At 54.8% G+C, this 16,529-nt stretch overlaps 1 protein-coding gene across 1 annotated transcript in view; it reads left to right on the top strand.

Moving 5' to 3' along the window:
* Window positions 1–16,529, top strand: part of Kcnt1 (potassium sodium-activated channel subfamily T member 1) — a 46,665-nt gene extending 30,136 nt beyond the window's left edge. Inside the window, 14 exon segments of the mRNA XM_036186182.1 lie at window positions 1,110–1,125; window positions 1,127–1,216; window positions 2,425–2,597; window positions 2,938–3,009; window positions 3,138–3,272; window positions 3,755–3,866; window positions 6,670–6,771; window positions 7,066–7,149; window positions 7,273–7,398; window positions 7,732–7,752; window positions 8,559–8,889; window positions 10,251–10,313; window positions 13,568–13,655; window positions 13,781–16,529. Of these exon segments, the coding sequence (XP_036042075.1) occupies window positions 1,110–1,125; window positions 1,127–1,216; window positions 2,425–2,597; window positions 2,938–3,009; window positions 3,138–3,272; window positions 3,755–3,866; window positions 6,670–6,771; window positions 7,066–7,149; window positions 7,273–7,398; window positions 7,732–7,752; window positions 8,559–8,889; window positions 10,251–10,313; window positions 13,568–13,655; window positions 13,781–13,901 (1,534 nt within the window). The 3' untranslated portion in view covers window positions 13,902–16,529.

The following is a 16,529-nucleotide window of genomic DNA, read 5'->3' as shown; positions in this document are numbered from 1 at the left end:
GGCAAGACCTTGTCCAGAACCAGACTACAAACCTACCTCAAATGGCCATCCTGGCTGGGGTCTGAGGCCAAATCTTCCTGGTTGAGACCAAGAGGGACATTAGTAAGTCGTTAACAGTTTAGCTACCTTGACCTCAGTTGGGGCATCCTCCTGTTGGGAGCTGCTCTAAGGTTGAGGGGTCAGTGGTGGAGCTCCCAGATCCTGCAGACAGAAAGTAAGTGGGTCCCTGTGGCTGTGTCCTTAAGGCACATGGAAACAGAACTAGAGGGTGTGGCCAGGGCCCAGTGTCAAAATACATCGTGGTGTGTATTGGGTACTGTAGGGTTGGGGGAGGGGAGGCAGCCTTCTGAGAAGCTAGTCTGGAGGCACAGGCTTGAGTTCCTGTCTTGACCTGTGGTGCCATGGACATCACTCAGGAGACTGGTGATTATGGCCCTGGTGTTCTCAGCTTCCAGGTCCCAGGGAGAGGGGGGTGGGGAGAGAGAGAGAAAATATGAATGTGTGTGTGTGTGTGTGTGTGTGTGTGTGTGTGTGTGTGTGTGTGCGATGTGTATGTACCTGTGTGGAAGTGAGTGGGTATTGCTTGTGTGTGCATTTGTTTGTGTGCATGTACATGTACACAAGTGCACGTGCGTGTGTATGTGTATATGTGCATGCATCTGTTCCTGTGTTTTCTTCTGTGTGTATGTGTCTAAATGTATGCACTGAATATATTGTGTGTGGAATTTTCCCCCAGGGACATAAGGGGTCCCATGGAGTACGAGCTGCCCTCCTGCCCCCCACCTGAGTAGCTGAGGGCTGATCGTTGGGAGGCTTCCTCATGGGCAGTGACACTCCCAGCCCTCCCTCAGTCCTGCAGAGGGGAGTAGCAAGTGGCCCCTCTGCACCCCACCTCAGCCTGAGCCTGTCCCAGCCCTAGCCTAGATCCCTGAGGTCTCAGCTCATGTGACTGCCCCAGGCAGATATATAGGGATCAGGAGTGGGAGACAGTAAGCCAGCTATCTCTGCTAGTACCAGGTGACTCCATGAATATTCTAGGTGAAGGGTAGCTTTGAAGTGGCCAGGCCACCATGCCATGGTGCCATGCTGTGTTCCCTGTCTTCATCCAGGTACGTGAAGGGCTACCCCCCCCAACTCACCCTACATTGGCAGCTCCCCGACCTTATGCCACCTCCTGCCTGTGAAAGCTCCCTTCTGCTGCTTGCGGCTGGACAAGGTAAGGCTGAGTCTCTGCAGCTGCACATGGACTCCGCTGTGGCCACCGCTGTCCCGCTTTGGTGGCCATGTATTTTGGTGGTGCTGCAAAATTGAGCAGGAGCAGAACCCCTCCCAACCTCACCCCGCCCTCCTGCTCTCTGCCTCCCTGCTCTGATCTCATGGCAGCCTTTTCCGAACAGGCTGAAAGCAGATTAGGACCACTGAGCCCCGAGCCCCTCAACACCTTGCATGTTTCCAGATGAGGAGGATTAGTTCTCTCCTCGTATAACCTGTCACCAGAGTCAGGCAGAGCCAGAATCTCCTGTCAGGTGGAACCCAAGGCTCCAAAGGCCTTGTCACTTTTGAAGCCAGCACATGCCTGTCACTCCCCCTTTCTGCCTTCCTAGGGATCCCTTGTTGACCTTTGACGAGTGCAATCCTGTGGTTAGTGTGACTGAACTCAATCCATGAGAGAACCAGCCCATGCATCTGGGCTGAGCACTCGGAGTCAGGGTGGGGCTCAGTTGGCCACATCTCTGGCCATGCTGTCCCGCTGTGAAAGTGAATGTTTCTATGTTCAGTCACTGCAGAGATAAGAGCAGGATAGCTTCTAACCTGACCCACCCTGAATCAGCTTTCTTACTTCTAGATCCTTCCAATAGTTCTCCTTAGCATGTTACCAAGAGGAAAGCATCCTTTGCACTCACATGCTAGAGGCATATGGCCTCTTGTTTTTCTCAGGACCCATACTCTATTTCACATTGTTTGGGGATCTGAACCCTTTGATGCTCATCAGCCTCTCACATTTCCTCACCATGCATGGCCAGCTATGGACTGGGACCAGGCACCTCCAACTGAGGTCTGACTCAATTTAGGGAAAGGGGCTTTTAGGAAACAGGATCAGATGCTGCTTGTGGCCTTGATTCTGGGCTCTGTGGTGGGCAGAGCTAGGCAATGCACTGTGTGAACATGTATCATGCACACACACACACACACACACACACACACACACACACACACAGCCCTATGCTGCATTGACTGGCTTCCACCAAGCTTTGTGGGCCCCTGACTTTAGTGGCGGCCAGCAGGAAGAGCCCTGGTGGCTGGTGGCCCCATATCTCCCCAGGGCTCCCACAGGCTACATGTTGCACGTCCCTGCAGCTGTTGGCCCAGCAGCTTCTCCCACAGCCAGGGTGGTGCCCAGCCTGGGTTCCCCCACATCCCCAGGGCTGCAAACACAACAGCTATGAAGATGCCAAGGCCTATGGGTTCAAGAACAAGCTGATCATCGTCTCCGCCGAGACAGCAGGCAACGGGCTCTACAACTTCATCGTACCGCTGCGTGCCTACTATCGGTCCCGCCGGGAGCTCAACCCCATTGTGCTACTGCTTGACAACAAGTGAGACAGTGTGCAATCCCCTGTGACGCCTCACTTCCTGTGCGGGAGGACTGCTGGCCAGTTCCCTGCGGTCTTCTGTGGCTATGCTGGCAGGACCACAGGGGTTCCCAAAACAACAGCTCCTTTCATCCAGGGACTCGAGAAGCATGGCAGCCAGAGCCCAAGGTCCAGCCTTGGCTGTATAGCCTCAGCAAGTCCAGGACCTCAGTTTCCCCTGAGTTGAATAAGTGGCAGACCATTCGGCCTTAAATCCCCTTCAGTCCCATGTTTTGGGGGCCCCAAGAGTGGGGAGGGTAAACCATAGAGCGGGTGACACCTTCAGGCCCTGCTGTCCCCACAGGCCTGACCACCACTTCCTGGAGGCCATCTGCTGCTTCCCCATGGTCTACTACATGGAGGGCTCTGTGGACAAGTAAGATGAGAACAGCCATGGCTAGAGTGCCTGCTGTCCCTCCACCATCCTCGCCCAGAGTGGGAAAGAGGGGGGTTGAGAGGGCCTTAGTGGGGGGATCCTATGGCCGTACCCCTTGCCCCGTGCAGCCTGGACAGCCTGTTGCAGTGCGGCATCATCTATGCTGACAACCTGGTGGTGGTGGACAAGGAGAGCACCATGAGTGCTGAAGAGGACTACATGGCAGACGCCAAGACCATTGTCAATGTGCAGACCATGTTTCGGTGAGCCCCTGACCCACGGGAGCCAGGCTTCATGGTGAGCCAGGCTCCACAGAAATGGATATGGAAAGCTGCTGTGAGAACCCATAGCCCCAACTAAAGGACCCACCTGAGCCCACAGACCTGACCATGGGACCCAACACAAACCCCACAGTCCTAACCATGGGACCTACAAGACACCCCACAGCCATGACCATAGGACCCACCATGGACTCCATCAGAGTTCACAGATCTCCCCATAGGACCCACAAGAAACCACACTTCTATGACTACAAGACCCAACACAGATCCCACACCCCTGACCACAAGATCTACCAGAGACCAGCACCCACAGCTGTAACAATGAGACCCACAAGAGGCCACCCAGTCATGACCACAGGACCCACCATAGACAGACTCCACAGCACAGTCCCCCTCAGCCCTGGGACCCCCTCAGACCCTCAGCCCTGACTGGAGGACAACTCCTCTGATCATCCCTCCCCCAGGCTCTTCCCCAGCCTCAGCATCACCACAGAGCTCACCCACCCTTCCAACATGCGGTTCATGCAGTTCCGTGCCAAGGACAGCTACTCGCTGGCTCTTTCCAAACTGGAAAAGGTAAGTGGACCTTTCCTGATGGGCCATCCTTTGCCAAAAGGCCCAAAGAAATCAAGGGCAAGGGGAGGGAGCAAGGCTGTGGGAGCATGGGCGTGTCCTGAAGGAGCTAAGGAGATAGGCTCAGTTGATGCAAGGCTCTCCCTATGGGGCTACTTCTCTGAGCACCTTCAAGTCAGTCGTGATTCTCTCTGGGATCAGCTGGAACTGGTAACAGATACCTACAACCCACCAAGTACCAGATACTGCTTCTATCCCAGACACTGAGGATCAGAGAGTGGGAAAAACCTCTTGTACTTCTGACCTTGGAGTTCCATGGGAGGTGGCAGCTCCATGGAGGGTTTCATCAGCTGGGACAGATGTGGAACCCAGGGACACAGGAACTCAGTAAGGCATTAGCAACACACTAAGGACCCAGGAACCCACTAGGAATATGGGGAAAATGGTGGCTGTGACCCTCCATGCTATCCACACAAGGGATGGCCAGGCACTGGCGTAAGGGCAGTGGAAGCCATGTGTTAAGATAAGGACAGCAGAGGCCAAGTGTGGATGAGGAAGCCACGGCTGCCAACGTTTGCTGTTCTATGTGAGTCCCAAGTTTTGCGTGAGCCAGTGGCCTTGTGGAGAGCTGCCAGAGGCTAGCATGGCTGACTGCCTGAGCCAAGCCTGACTCCAGACATCAGACAGGACAGACAAACTTTGGGATTTCTTACTGCACATGAGCTCAATGCTGACCTGAAGCTCGGTCAAAGGGGAAGTGACCCATGGGAGCCTGGGGTCTGGCTGAGCCAGAGAAGCATGAGGGAGCCTGGTGGGCAGAGCCCCGGACAACAGTGTGGCTCCTGCTGCCCAGCCTACTCACATCTCTGGACTCTGTCCTGGCCCGGGTCCACATTGGGAAGGGTCAAGGCATGCCTAAACAGTCAAAGGTGCTAGGATCATGTGAGTGGGCACTCGGACCACTGCCCCACGCTCAGGAGGGTCCTCCCAGTGTGACTGAGAGTAGATCAGGCTGGTGTCCAGGCATGAGTCATTGTGGAGCCTGTGTCCCTATACACAGTCACACCTGAACCCAAACCCGCTCCTCACAGGCAGCCTGTAAATGGATGAAGGCAGTATACACAGACAGTGTCTGTCTTGCACAGCCAGGCCCTCTATGGCTGGTGTCAGCAATGGAGGGTGGGGCTTTCATCCATGCCCTGTAGCATGGACCCAGTGGCTGGCCCTCTCCACATCCTGGACTTGCAAGCTGTTGTCCATCTCAAGGCTGTGAATGGTTCTGGGCCCATCATGTGGTTTTGTGACAACAGGGATGACAAGGACAAGCTGAAGGAGTCAGGACACCTTGGTAGTGAATTCGTGGATGCTGAGGGGTTGGGATCCACATCGGACAATGTCCTGGGCCCTGGGCAGACAAGATAAGGAAGAAGAAGAAGAGGCAGGCTGCTGGTGCCATGGCTTCCTGGGGATGGTAGAATCCCCAGTCACACCCACTGTTAGGGCCTGTGTATCATGAGCACCAAGCTTTGTAGGACTGTCTACACAGAAGAGAAATGCACACTACCTGTCTGAAATCGAAGGGAATGTTCTGGAAAGAAACGAACATTGAAACCTTCCCTTGCCTTCCAATCTCTTGGAACCTGTAGTCTGGTCACTTCCTGTTGAGTGCTGTTCTTAGGAAAGCCAGTGGGATGCTTGATTACCACAGTGGCTCATCCTCACAAGGTGCACGCACGCACACCATAGTGGGAAGGCAGGGGTCTGCACTCACCTGAACTCCCTTGTGGATGCTTCCTGGAAGAAGGCTTGCCTTCTTTCCCAAGCCTATGAATAGCCCCTTCCAGGGACTTGGCTGACAGGACCATGCTAAGGAACTTGAGGTGGGAAGTGGCTCTCCATGCCCACGCTGGCCCCACATAATCACAAGAGGACCGGACAGGCAGGGCATCAGAGACAGGAAGAGGCTCCACTGCTGGCTTTGAAGATAAAGGAAGAAGGCACAGGCCGTGGATTCTGGGCCTCCCCAGGAGCTGGGTAAGGTGCAGGAAAGGGTCCTGCAGAGCCCCCCAAAGGCTCAAGGCCCAGCTGGCCCTGACTTCAGCCACTGGAAGCCCACGTTAGACTTCCAACTTCAGAACTTGAATGAAGTTCTGGGCCACTAAGTCTGTGGCAATGTGTCCCCAAAAAAACTCATACTGTGGATCATCAGATCCGGTGCCTAGAACTTTGTGGACCCTGTGAAGAGCAGTAACACGCACAGCATACCCCTCCTGCTGACATGCTCCAGTGCCCCTGACGTCACAAAATGTAACTCAAGACCAAATTGTGAAGAGTATTGAGAATCTCATGCTAGGGGTGTGGCTCAGCATAGCATGCCTGCCCAGTGTGTGCGAGGCCCTGTGTTCCAAATACAGGATGTATCTCACGGGTCTTAGAACCTACTTTCTTCTCAGAGTTCCAAACTCTCCCTAGGCTCTGGCCTTGAGTGTGTCTGGGGAGATGCAGCTGAATATTAAAGCCTGCTGGCCAGAAGTCTGTTGGTGTATGCACAGACACACACCCGTGTACACATACCATACACATACTACACATATGCACATGCAAATATACCATGCACACATGCTCATACCACACATGCATACAAAATGCATGCATGCACATACCACGCATACATATACACACATATACATACACATACCACACATGGACACGCCTTATGTATGTACATATCTTTACTCTGATGGCCATGCATAATTCTACGGCCACCTGCAATCCTATGTGCCATCTGAGGACCCCTTTCTTGCAGCAAGAACGGGAGAATGGTTCCAACCTGGCCTTCATGTTCCGCCTCCCATTTGCTGCTGGCCGAGTATTCAGTATCAGCATGTTGGATACACTTCTCTACCAGGTCAGCTGGGATGTGGAGGGAAGTAGGCAGGGTCCCATGATCCTTGGACCAGAGCCCACAGTTGCTCTCTGTCTAAGATCTGGTCCCATTGCTCTGGACAGCCCTCCCCAGGTCCTCTGAGACTTGTTCCCACTGGAGCAGCAGGTCTCACTGTCCTCAGGGCTCCCCTGGTACCCCTCTGGGGGCTTAGGGTCCTGGTCCTTTTTAGACTTCATGTGCTGGGCTGGCAGGCAGGTGGCTCCTGAGTGTGCTGAGGCTGGAGCATCTGCCTTACGTGGCCCTGCTGCCCCACAGTCCTTCGTGAAGGACTACATGATCACCATCACCAGGCTGCTGTTGGGCCTTGACACTACACCAGGCTCCGGCTACCTCTGTGCCGTAAGTCAGGCCGGGTATACAGTGCCGTACGACACAGGCCTGGCACCGTCCTTGGGACACTGGTCCTGGGCTCCGGGCACTGCCTGTGGTCCTTCTCAGCTTAGGACTCGCCTCTCATTGCAGATGAAGGTAACTGAGGATGACCTGTGGATCCGTACTTATGGCCGCCTCTTCCAGAAACTCTGCTCCTCCAGTGCTGAGATCCCCATCGGCATCTACAGGACCGAGTGCCACGTCTTCTCCTCTGAGGTACTGCACCGCTGCTGTATAATTCTTACAGTTCAGCTCTGGGGACCTGTGTGTGATTGTTTGCCATCTAGGCAGGTTCAGTGTCTGAAACACATGCCTCCAGTGGGGGCAACTGCCACTCTGGGAAGAATGGTGACCTTGGGAAGTATCCCAGACCTCCAGGGGCACTGGGTGGGGTATCAGGGGAGGTCTGGTGCAGCTAGTCTACCTGTGTGGGCAGCATGCCCCCCTACCATCCTGCCCCCTGCATGCTCTGTATGGACTTTGAGAAGATGCATGGGGGTGGGGCAAACACACCCACAGGTCCTACACAGTCCTTGGTTTCCTTTACAGCCCCATGACCTCAGAGCCCAGGTGAGCACTCCTGGACCCCATGTGGAGTTTCTGCTTCCCCTGTGCCTCATGGATTCTTCCTTACCTTGATCAAGCCCCTGAGAAACAGGCAGGAAAGGAAAATGTATTGGCCACTGGGCTGTCTGGGTTGGGGGTGGGGAGCTCTCAGCCATTACCATACTCCTATACAATGGGGAAATTGAGGTGGGGGAAATCACATGGGTTTACCCACATCATGTGTACCCCTCACCCCAGCCCAGCTGCATGCACCATCAACAGGCTCCACCGCAGCCTTCAGAGCAGCAGGTACCCCTATGGGCTGGTCTGACCCCCCACACCCTCATTATCCCTCTCAGTCTCTCTAAGGTACTGCCTAATGGGGTCCCCACATTTTCCCCAGCATCTCACATGCCCACTTAGTCATGCACAGCCTACCACACCCTGTCTGTTTGCCCTGACTCCCAAGGATGTGTTTGATGGAGATCCCTGCACCACCTGCATATGGGGAAACTGTGGTATAGATAGCGGCCCCTATGCTAGGGCAAAACCAGGATATGCCAGGCCAGAGGGACCAGCCAGACCCATAGATGTGATGGCCTGAATAGACTAGGGATCCTCTTCCCTGGGGACAGGCTAGTTCCATCCTGGATCAGACTTTGAACAAGGCCAGGAGGCCAGGCAGATTAGAGTACAGGTGGGAACACAGGACCCCACAGTCTTTCTGGCCTGGAGAAGGCTGGTGTTCACACTGTGGGTCCAGAGCCCATCTCCTCCCTGGTACCTCAAGGCACAAGGGGCCCCAGCCCATAGCCCTCCTGCCTGCCCAGTCCCAGATCTCGGTGAACATGGAGGACTGCGAGGACACTCGGGAGGCCAAGGGGTCCTGGGGCACACGGGCTGCCTCTGGCAGTGGCAGCACCCATGGCCGCCATGGGGGCAGTGCTGACCCAGCAGAGCACCCACTACTGCGCCGCAAGAGCCTGCAGTGGGCCCGCAGGCTGAGCCGGAAGAGCAGCAAGCAGGCGGGCAAGGCACCTGCAGCCACAGAGTGGATCACCCAGCAGCGGCTCAGCCTCTTCCGGCGCTCAGAACGCCAGGAGCTCTCGGAGCTGGTCAAGAACCGAATGAAACACCTGGGGCTGCCCACCACTGGTTATGGTAAGGGCAGGCGACAAGGCGGGGCAGGTTGGGCCATAGCAGAGCAGCTGGTGGGCATCTCACATCTGCCTGACCCCTTCAGAAGGCATGGCTCCAGCTCCTCTGGTCAAAACTTGGGCCTGCCCAGTGAAGGGCAGAGAAGTGTCTGCACCCACCCAGGGTGGAGAGGGTGCAGAGTGACCCACACCGGCTCACTTCTACCACTTTGGAGCCTCAGTTTCCCCACCAGAAAGTAAGGGACTGGACCCAGAAAAGGAATAGAGTAGCGGGCCAAGCCAGCTCCCCACCAAAGGCTCATGGCCTTCATTAGGTATACAAGTCCAGTCTTCCCGTTTCATGAGAGACTTGAAAGGCAAGGAGTTGGTGGGTCCCTGGCCAGGGACAGGGCAGGGCATAGTCAGTAGGAGCTAGAATGACCCACATATTCCTCTGTCCAACCCACTGTCCTCCCTAAGACAGTCATCACATTTCTGTTGCTTTAGAATTCCTAGGGGCACAACCTGCAGAACAGACTTCTGTAACCCCCTTCTCTCTGTTCCATTTTTGGGTAACATCTATGACTTCGACCAGGCTGCCACTGCTGATGAGGTCAAAGGGGGCCCACAATCCCTATTCTGGCCTGTGCCTCCCCGGATTCTTTAGTATCTTAATACTCAGTCATTGCTGAGGCCAACCCAGCATTGTGATGTCTATCATCACTTGAGATGGGACCCCAGAGATTCCTCCAAGTAGAGGGAGCTGCCCAGGGGTCACTGGGGCTGGACCATGTGCTGGCCGTGCATATTGGGCATTCTGGGCATATTCACAAGGCAGAGCTAGACTTCCCTAAGGGGTAGGCCTGGAGAAGACAGACTAGGGTTTTGTGAACAGCATGACCACCCCAGAGCCTTTCCCATCTATGTGTACACGGTGTGGAGTGTCCCTCCAATGCCCTAGATCTAGTGACCTTCTCAGTACCCCAGCCTGGGTAACCCACTATTCTAGGGAACTGGCCACTGAGGCTCAGGAGATTTCAGCATTCATGAGCTATAGCAAGGACTAGCTCATGAACTGAGCTACAGGGAGATACAAAGTCCAGCCCACGTGGCCAAGCTCAGCACTGGCACCTACCCTGTGTACCTCTTAGCCTCTGTGGACCCCCCTACATGCCAGAGCTTGGCAGAGGAGGACCAGGTCCCCTTTGGCAATTAACTTGCTTCTGAGGTGGTTGGTGCTGGCCACCACTGTCCCAGTGTGGACGGTGTCTGCGTGTAGCTGGCCACTGCCCTGCATTCTGCTGTGCCAGCGTGCCCACCCCGCCATTGCTTGCTGACCTGTCTCTCTCTCTCTTTCTGTCTGTGCCTCTCTTGTGTGTTCCATAGAGGACGTAGCAAATTTAACAGCCAGTGATGTGATGAATCGGGTAAACCTGGGATATTTGCAAGGTAATTCTGCTCCAGTGGATGCTGGCCACCACACAGGGGATGTGCCAACCCTTTGCCACCTTGGCTGGGCCTGACAGTGACCAGGAGAGAATGGAGGGATTTGTGTGTCCACAGTGGGGTTCTCAGACCTTCTATCTTCCTCCTTGGTTTGTTCTGGCTGAGGGCCATGAGAGCCCCCAGATGGTGGTTTCCATCCTGGCCCCAGGGATAACCCCAAATACTTTACTCAGCTCTGTTGTTAGATGTGCCATGCCATTTAGCTTTGCCCTGGCTAGGCAGCAGCTGGCCTCTCTGGCCAGTCTCACAAGATGCCCAAAGTCCCTGGGTTCTTAGTGAGCCTCCTGCCAGACATGAGGATAGAAGCTAGCATTGCACTCTGTGCCAAGGCATAGGCAGGCTTGAACTACCCAAGCCGGGTAGACTTGGCCCTCAAGAGAAGACTCTTTCTGTCTGCTTGAGACAGAGCTGATCTACTCCCTTCTCATCTGCATGCCTTAATGCCTCTGAGCATCTTCTCCAAGGAGCTACCCCACACCGGAGGCCGGTCAGAGCCCAGAGCAAAGGCTAAGCCACCGCCTTCGGCGCCTCCCCTCCAAACAGGTTTTTCTGGGAGCTTTAGGGGTGTCTGGGCCCAAGTAGATGTCAGCTTAGCTGGGTCCTTATTTGCAAAGATGGCTGTGGGCAGCCACAGAAGCAAAGTGTTGGCATCTCCAGGGCTTGTGGTTTTCCTTCTCCTACCACCCTGCCAGCATTCATGGAAACCAGGACCTCTGCTGGCCACTTGGGGTTCTGAGCAGGGCCTGGTGACTTCCATGAACCATGCATACCCTGCACCCAGCTACATCTGCTTCCTGTGTGGCTCCCAGGCAAAGGTGGACAGGCAAGGGCTTGGGCAGCTCCTGTAGGATCACAGGGCGCTCTGGAGTGTTCACTGAGCATCACCTGTGTGCTCACTGGGGAAAATATGCTGGAACTTGGCAACAGGGATTCACAGTACCCTGCACGCAGCGTGGAGTGGTGTCAGGATGTGAGGCCAGAGTGTCACAACCTGCTCATCAAGGACAACATCCAGTGTGGGATTGTGACCAGGAGCTCAGTGTGCATAGGAGGCAGGAGAAAGAGCACAGCCCTGAAGTGATTCTGGTTCTGAGATGAGCAAACTCAGGCTCAGGTTAGAAAGCTCTGGCTACATAGGGAAATGGGTATAGATGCCCAGAGCTTGGGGCAAGGGAGAAGGTGAGGGGAAGCAGAGCTGTTGCAGAGGCCTAACCTGTTGAGAGTTTCCATTCTAGAAGCACATTCAAGCCAGGCCATGTCCCCGTCCCTACCTACCCCTGCACCTGCTGTCTGTCTTTACCAGCACATGGATGCTGAGTCTACCTCAGGGCTGTTGGCTTGCTCTCCCAGACCAGGCCGCTGGATTCACAAGACTGCCCACAGCCCCATGTTGGCATAACTGGGATTTGGCACGGCCCCCTCAGCTCAGCACCAGAGAAGCACAAAGCCAGGCCTAGTCCTGTCCTCCCATGGGCTTTGCAAGCCCCAGACATTCCCAGATCTGCCCCTGGTTGGAGGAGAATAGCAGCCCAGGGCCCAGGCCTATAGACAGGATCCGGTAGCTGCTTCTCACAGCCACAGCTTCTGGCCCCACCTGCGGGATGACTGTCCGGTGGCCCTGACAAACACGTATCAGTGGCTATGGTCTGGAGTATTGTGAGTGTGACTGAATGAATACCCCTGCTCCTGCACACACCCTGCTGTCCCTGCACTGCCCACCCCAGAGCTGCATAAGGGACTTGGTCCCAGAATAACACACCTCCCACGTGGCTCCCAGCATAAGCCATAACAACATGGGAGACCTTAACTGTAGGATTAGGGGGGAAGCAAAAACTGATGCTCATGGGACAGAACAGTACCCCATATATGGAGAGTGGCCACCAGGCTGTCCTACCCTGAAGAAGTAGACAGAGATGTTGGCTCCATTTGCACTACCCCAGGTACAGACTGTTTGAGGTATAGGCACCCCCACTTTACAAAAGCATTCTGTACTATATTCCTTCATCTTGGGACTGCAGCTCTGAGAGCCAAGGCATGCTCTACCCTAGCCCAGTTGGCTACTTGGCAGCTTCCTCAATTTCACAGAGGGGTCAGCTACGCCTGACAGGACAAAGGATAAAGAAAAATGGAAGGGGCCAGGCAGAAGATGCCCTGTCCCAGGTCACCTTCATTCTGTATGTCCTTGGAGTCCAGAGGTACCTTTAAACATGAAGTGGGTAAACTGAGACCAGCAAACTCAAGGACATTGCCAGCACTGGATGTGGCCATGGTGCCCTGCTGGCCAAGCACAGACATCAGTGATGTAACTGGCTGCTTCTCCAGATCCACCCACATTCCTAGGGGATAGCATTCCCTGGGGCATTCACTGGTCTCTGTCCCTGGAGGAGCAACAGCAGCAGAGACACAGGAGGGAAGGGCCCTGTTCTCTGGTCAGTGAGACCAGAGTATAGGGAGTAGAGGTGGCCTGCCCAGTCCCAGGGATGGTGGCACCTGCCGAGCACTTCAGAAGGGTGATAGGAAGGCCTGAGCAGCTTCTGGAGGGCATGCAGGTATATAGGTGTGGTGCAGATGGTGTGTGTATGTTAGGTGTTGTATGCATGTGGGTATTACGGGAATGTAGGTGTGTCATATGTGCAGGTGATCAGTAGTGTTTATGCAAATATACAGGTATATGTGCAGGTACATGTATGTAGGGGTATGCACAGGTGCTTGCAAATGTGGATATATATGTATGTATGTATGTATGTATGTATGTATGTATGTATGTATGTATAAGTGTACACAGTTATATATGCAGGTGAAGGCATGCACAGTCGTACACAAGTGCATTCAGGTATTGTGCAGGTATGTGTACATGTGGGCATATGCACCTGCCCATACAGATTTGTAGGAAGCAGGCAGGTGCAGGTGTGCTCAGTGCCTCTGCTCAGTCAGCACCCACCTCCTCCATTGGTGAGCTGTCACCTCAGGTTGGCTGTGAGCCGAGCAAGCTGCCTCGGAGAGTGGGAGCCAGTGCTTTGCTGTTCCTTTTGGCTGAGCCCTGCCCAGTGCAGGCAGGAGCTGAGGACAGGTGTCAGGGAGGATCAGTCAGTATATGTCAGAAAGGCTGGATTTGAGAACTAGCTCCCCTGGCTTCCCAGGGCCCAACAGGGCTGTACTGGATGGGGTTGGGTGATGCTTGGGCTATGTCCTTGCAGATGAGATGAACGACCATCACCAGAACACTCTTTCCTATGTACTCATCAATCCCCCACCAGACACAAGGCTGGAGCCCAACGACATTGTGTGAGTACAAAGTACTGACCCTCCCAGCATCAGGCACAGGACTCCAGGTCCCACAGTTGGCACAGGTCTGGTATGGTTGGTTTCCTGACTTGCCATTCCAGGGCCTTCCTTCATATCTTTTGCAGGTACCTCATCCGTTCTGATCCCCTGGCCCACGTGGGCAGCAGCTCCCAGAGTCGGAAAAGCAGCTGCAGCAATAAGCTCTCATCCTGTAATCCTGCGACCCGGGATGAGACACAGCTCTGAGCAGCCAAGAAGCCCATGCTGGGACCAATAAGCAGACACAGAACAGAGGGGGAATTGTCACACTCTGGCATGGCCCAAGCAGGCTGCACTATGACTATACGGTGGCTCTAAAACTTGCCCCCAGAAAAGAATTCCTCTCAATGGGGCCAGTCATGAGACCACTGGACCACCTGGAAGCTGGCAGGAGGCACTTTTTAACCTATTTTTACAAATATGTATGATTTGCATCTCTTTACATAGCTGTACCACAACTCATGACTTGGGTCTGGCCAAGTGTGAGGCTGGCAGCAGAGAAGTGACAGAGCAGGAACTGGACACCGCCCTGGGTTCCACCGTCTTACGTGGCTTCACTCAGTAATTTCTGAAGGGGCGCTGGGGTGTGTGGGAGAAGCAAAGACCTGGAACTGGGGAGCCCCCCTGCACGGAGGCCAGCTGTGTTCTCTAGCCATCCAATACGCTGTTCTGATCAGAGCTTCTGCATGGCTCTGAGACTATACCAGGGCCTATGAGCTCCTCTCCCCAGAGCCAGGCAAGGGGCCAACCAGTGGAGGCACCATGCCCTTTAAGAGGAGAACAGAGGAGGGGGCCCCATCCTGAGCCTGAGCCCTGCAGCCCCTGCATGGAGTGGGGCAGGGGCCACCAGTGTATCCTCAAGGAGTCCTGCAGTCAGCTATGGCTATGGAGGAAGTCCTATGGTCATAGCTGTGGAGCCCTGTGACTGTGGCTGTGGAGCTCTGCAGCTGTGGCTGTGGAGGGAGACCTATGGCCATGGCTATGGAGTTCTGTGGCCATGGCTATGGAGAGAGTCCTGTGGCCGTGGCTATGGAGAGAGTCCTGCGGCTGTGGCCTATGGAGAGTCCTGTGGCCATGGCTGTGGAGGGAGTCCTGCAGCTGTGGCTGTGGAGGGAGTCCTGCGGCCATGGCTGTGGAGGGAGTCCTGCGGCCATGGCTGTGGAGGGAGTCCTGTGGCCATGGCTGTGGAGGGAGTCCTGTGGCCGTGGCCTATGGAGAGTCCTGCGGCTGTGGCTATGGAGAGAGTCCTGTGGCCGTGGCCTATGGAGAGTCCTGTGGCCGTGGCTATGGAGAAAGTCCTGCAGCTGTGGCTATGGAGAGAGTCCTGTGGCCGTGGCCTATGGAGAGAGTCCTGTGGCCGTGGCTATGAAGGTTGAATGATGTTCCCAGCTATCACACTTGAGTTTCCCCAGCCATGGTGTTTGGGGACACAGGACTGGTAAACGATGCATCTCCATGGACCATTTCACACACTCAAAGCAAAGTCTTGTCTCTAAACACCTGATCTGAGAAGCACAATTAGCTCTGGGCTCTGGCCATGCCTCAAGGCTCCAGGGACTGCTCCAGGCAGCTGACTTCATTCTTGTTTGTGGTTTGTACATCAGAACTGGAACCTTCTACTAAAGTGGATATACCCTACAGGCATGCATGGAACAAGGCAGCCCATCAAGGCTCCAGGACACTGGGTCTGGGAGACATCGGAGGCTCACCTGTTTTAGGGTCAGAATTGCCTCATGTATTTCCCTTTGCAGACTTCACAGACTAGCCCCCAACCTCTGGCATGGCCAGCATGGCCTTCTCAAAACAGTAATAAATCCTCTGTGGCTATGGGTGGCTGGGTCTGGACAGCTGCCCCAGGGTGTGTGTGTGTGTGTGTGTGTGTGTGTGTGTGTGTGTGTGTGTGTGTGTGTGTTTTCCACAGGACCCCCTGTCAGCCTCCCCTGTGGTCCAGCATGCCCCCTAGGTAGAAAGAGCTCACCTGAGGTCCCAAACCCCTAGAAATCCATCTTTACCCCACCCTGGGGAGGAAGGTGCTCTTGATATGACTTTGTGAACCTCCCCTGTGTGCTTTTGGGTGTCCTGAAAGGCTGAGGTGAAGATATTGACCAAAGGGCCAGGCTCTCCCAATCAGAGCAGGTGGGCAAGTGGTAGGGCAAGGCAGTTGCTGTAACCCGTCTGATAAGGTGCCTAGGACAAGCCTCCCCTTCCTGTGGCCTGCCTGCAAACCCAGCCTTCCTACCCCTACTCTTTGCCTGTCTGGACCCACTTGCTCAGAAAGTATACATGAGCCCTGGTGAGGTGTTATGGAACAGAGTTAGCTGTAAGGACTTGGGGAAGAAGTTCTGGGGCCTAGCTAGAGAAGCAGGTGGTTTACCCTGTGCTAGGGTGGCCAGAACTCACATAGGGTCTACCAGTGGTCTCTGTAGCAGGAGGGGTCTGAGCCTGTACCCACATTCCATCTCCCTGCTCAGCCACCTACCTGGCTGCTGAGCCCAGAGAAATGGGAGAGTCATGCTCGTCTTCATCTAGATGGGGCTACAGCCTTCAAGCCCATGCTGGAAGAGCTGCCATCTCTGGGGCACCCTGGGGAAAGCCACCTGACCCATATTTGGGTCGGAATATTTACTCTCTTGTGCATCTGCAGCATGGAAACACGTTTTCACTCTCTCAGTGTGTGTTTGTTGGGGGGGGGGGTCCCCACAGGTATAGGTAGATACTTCAGCCCAGCCTTTTGCTAGCATCTAAAGATGCCAGGCCCTGAGACTGGTACTTGGCTCAGGAGGATTTGTGTGCTGTGAGATATCAATAAAAGCCACCTGCACACCTGGAACCTTC

This window comes from Onychomys torridus, chromosome 4 (genome assembly GCF_903995425.1).
Source record: "Onychomys torridus chromosome 4, mOncTor1.1, whole genome shotgun sequence".
Taxonomy (NCBI): Eukaryota; Metazoa; Chordata; class Mammalia; order Rodentia; family Cricetidae; genus Onychomys; species Onychomys torridus.
The sequence above is the reverse complement of the archived record's forward strand: the minus strand, read 5'-3'. Positions and strand labels throughout refer to the sequence as shown.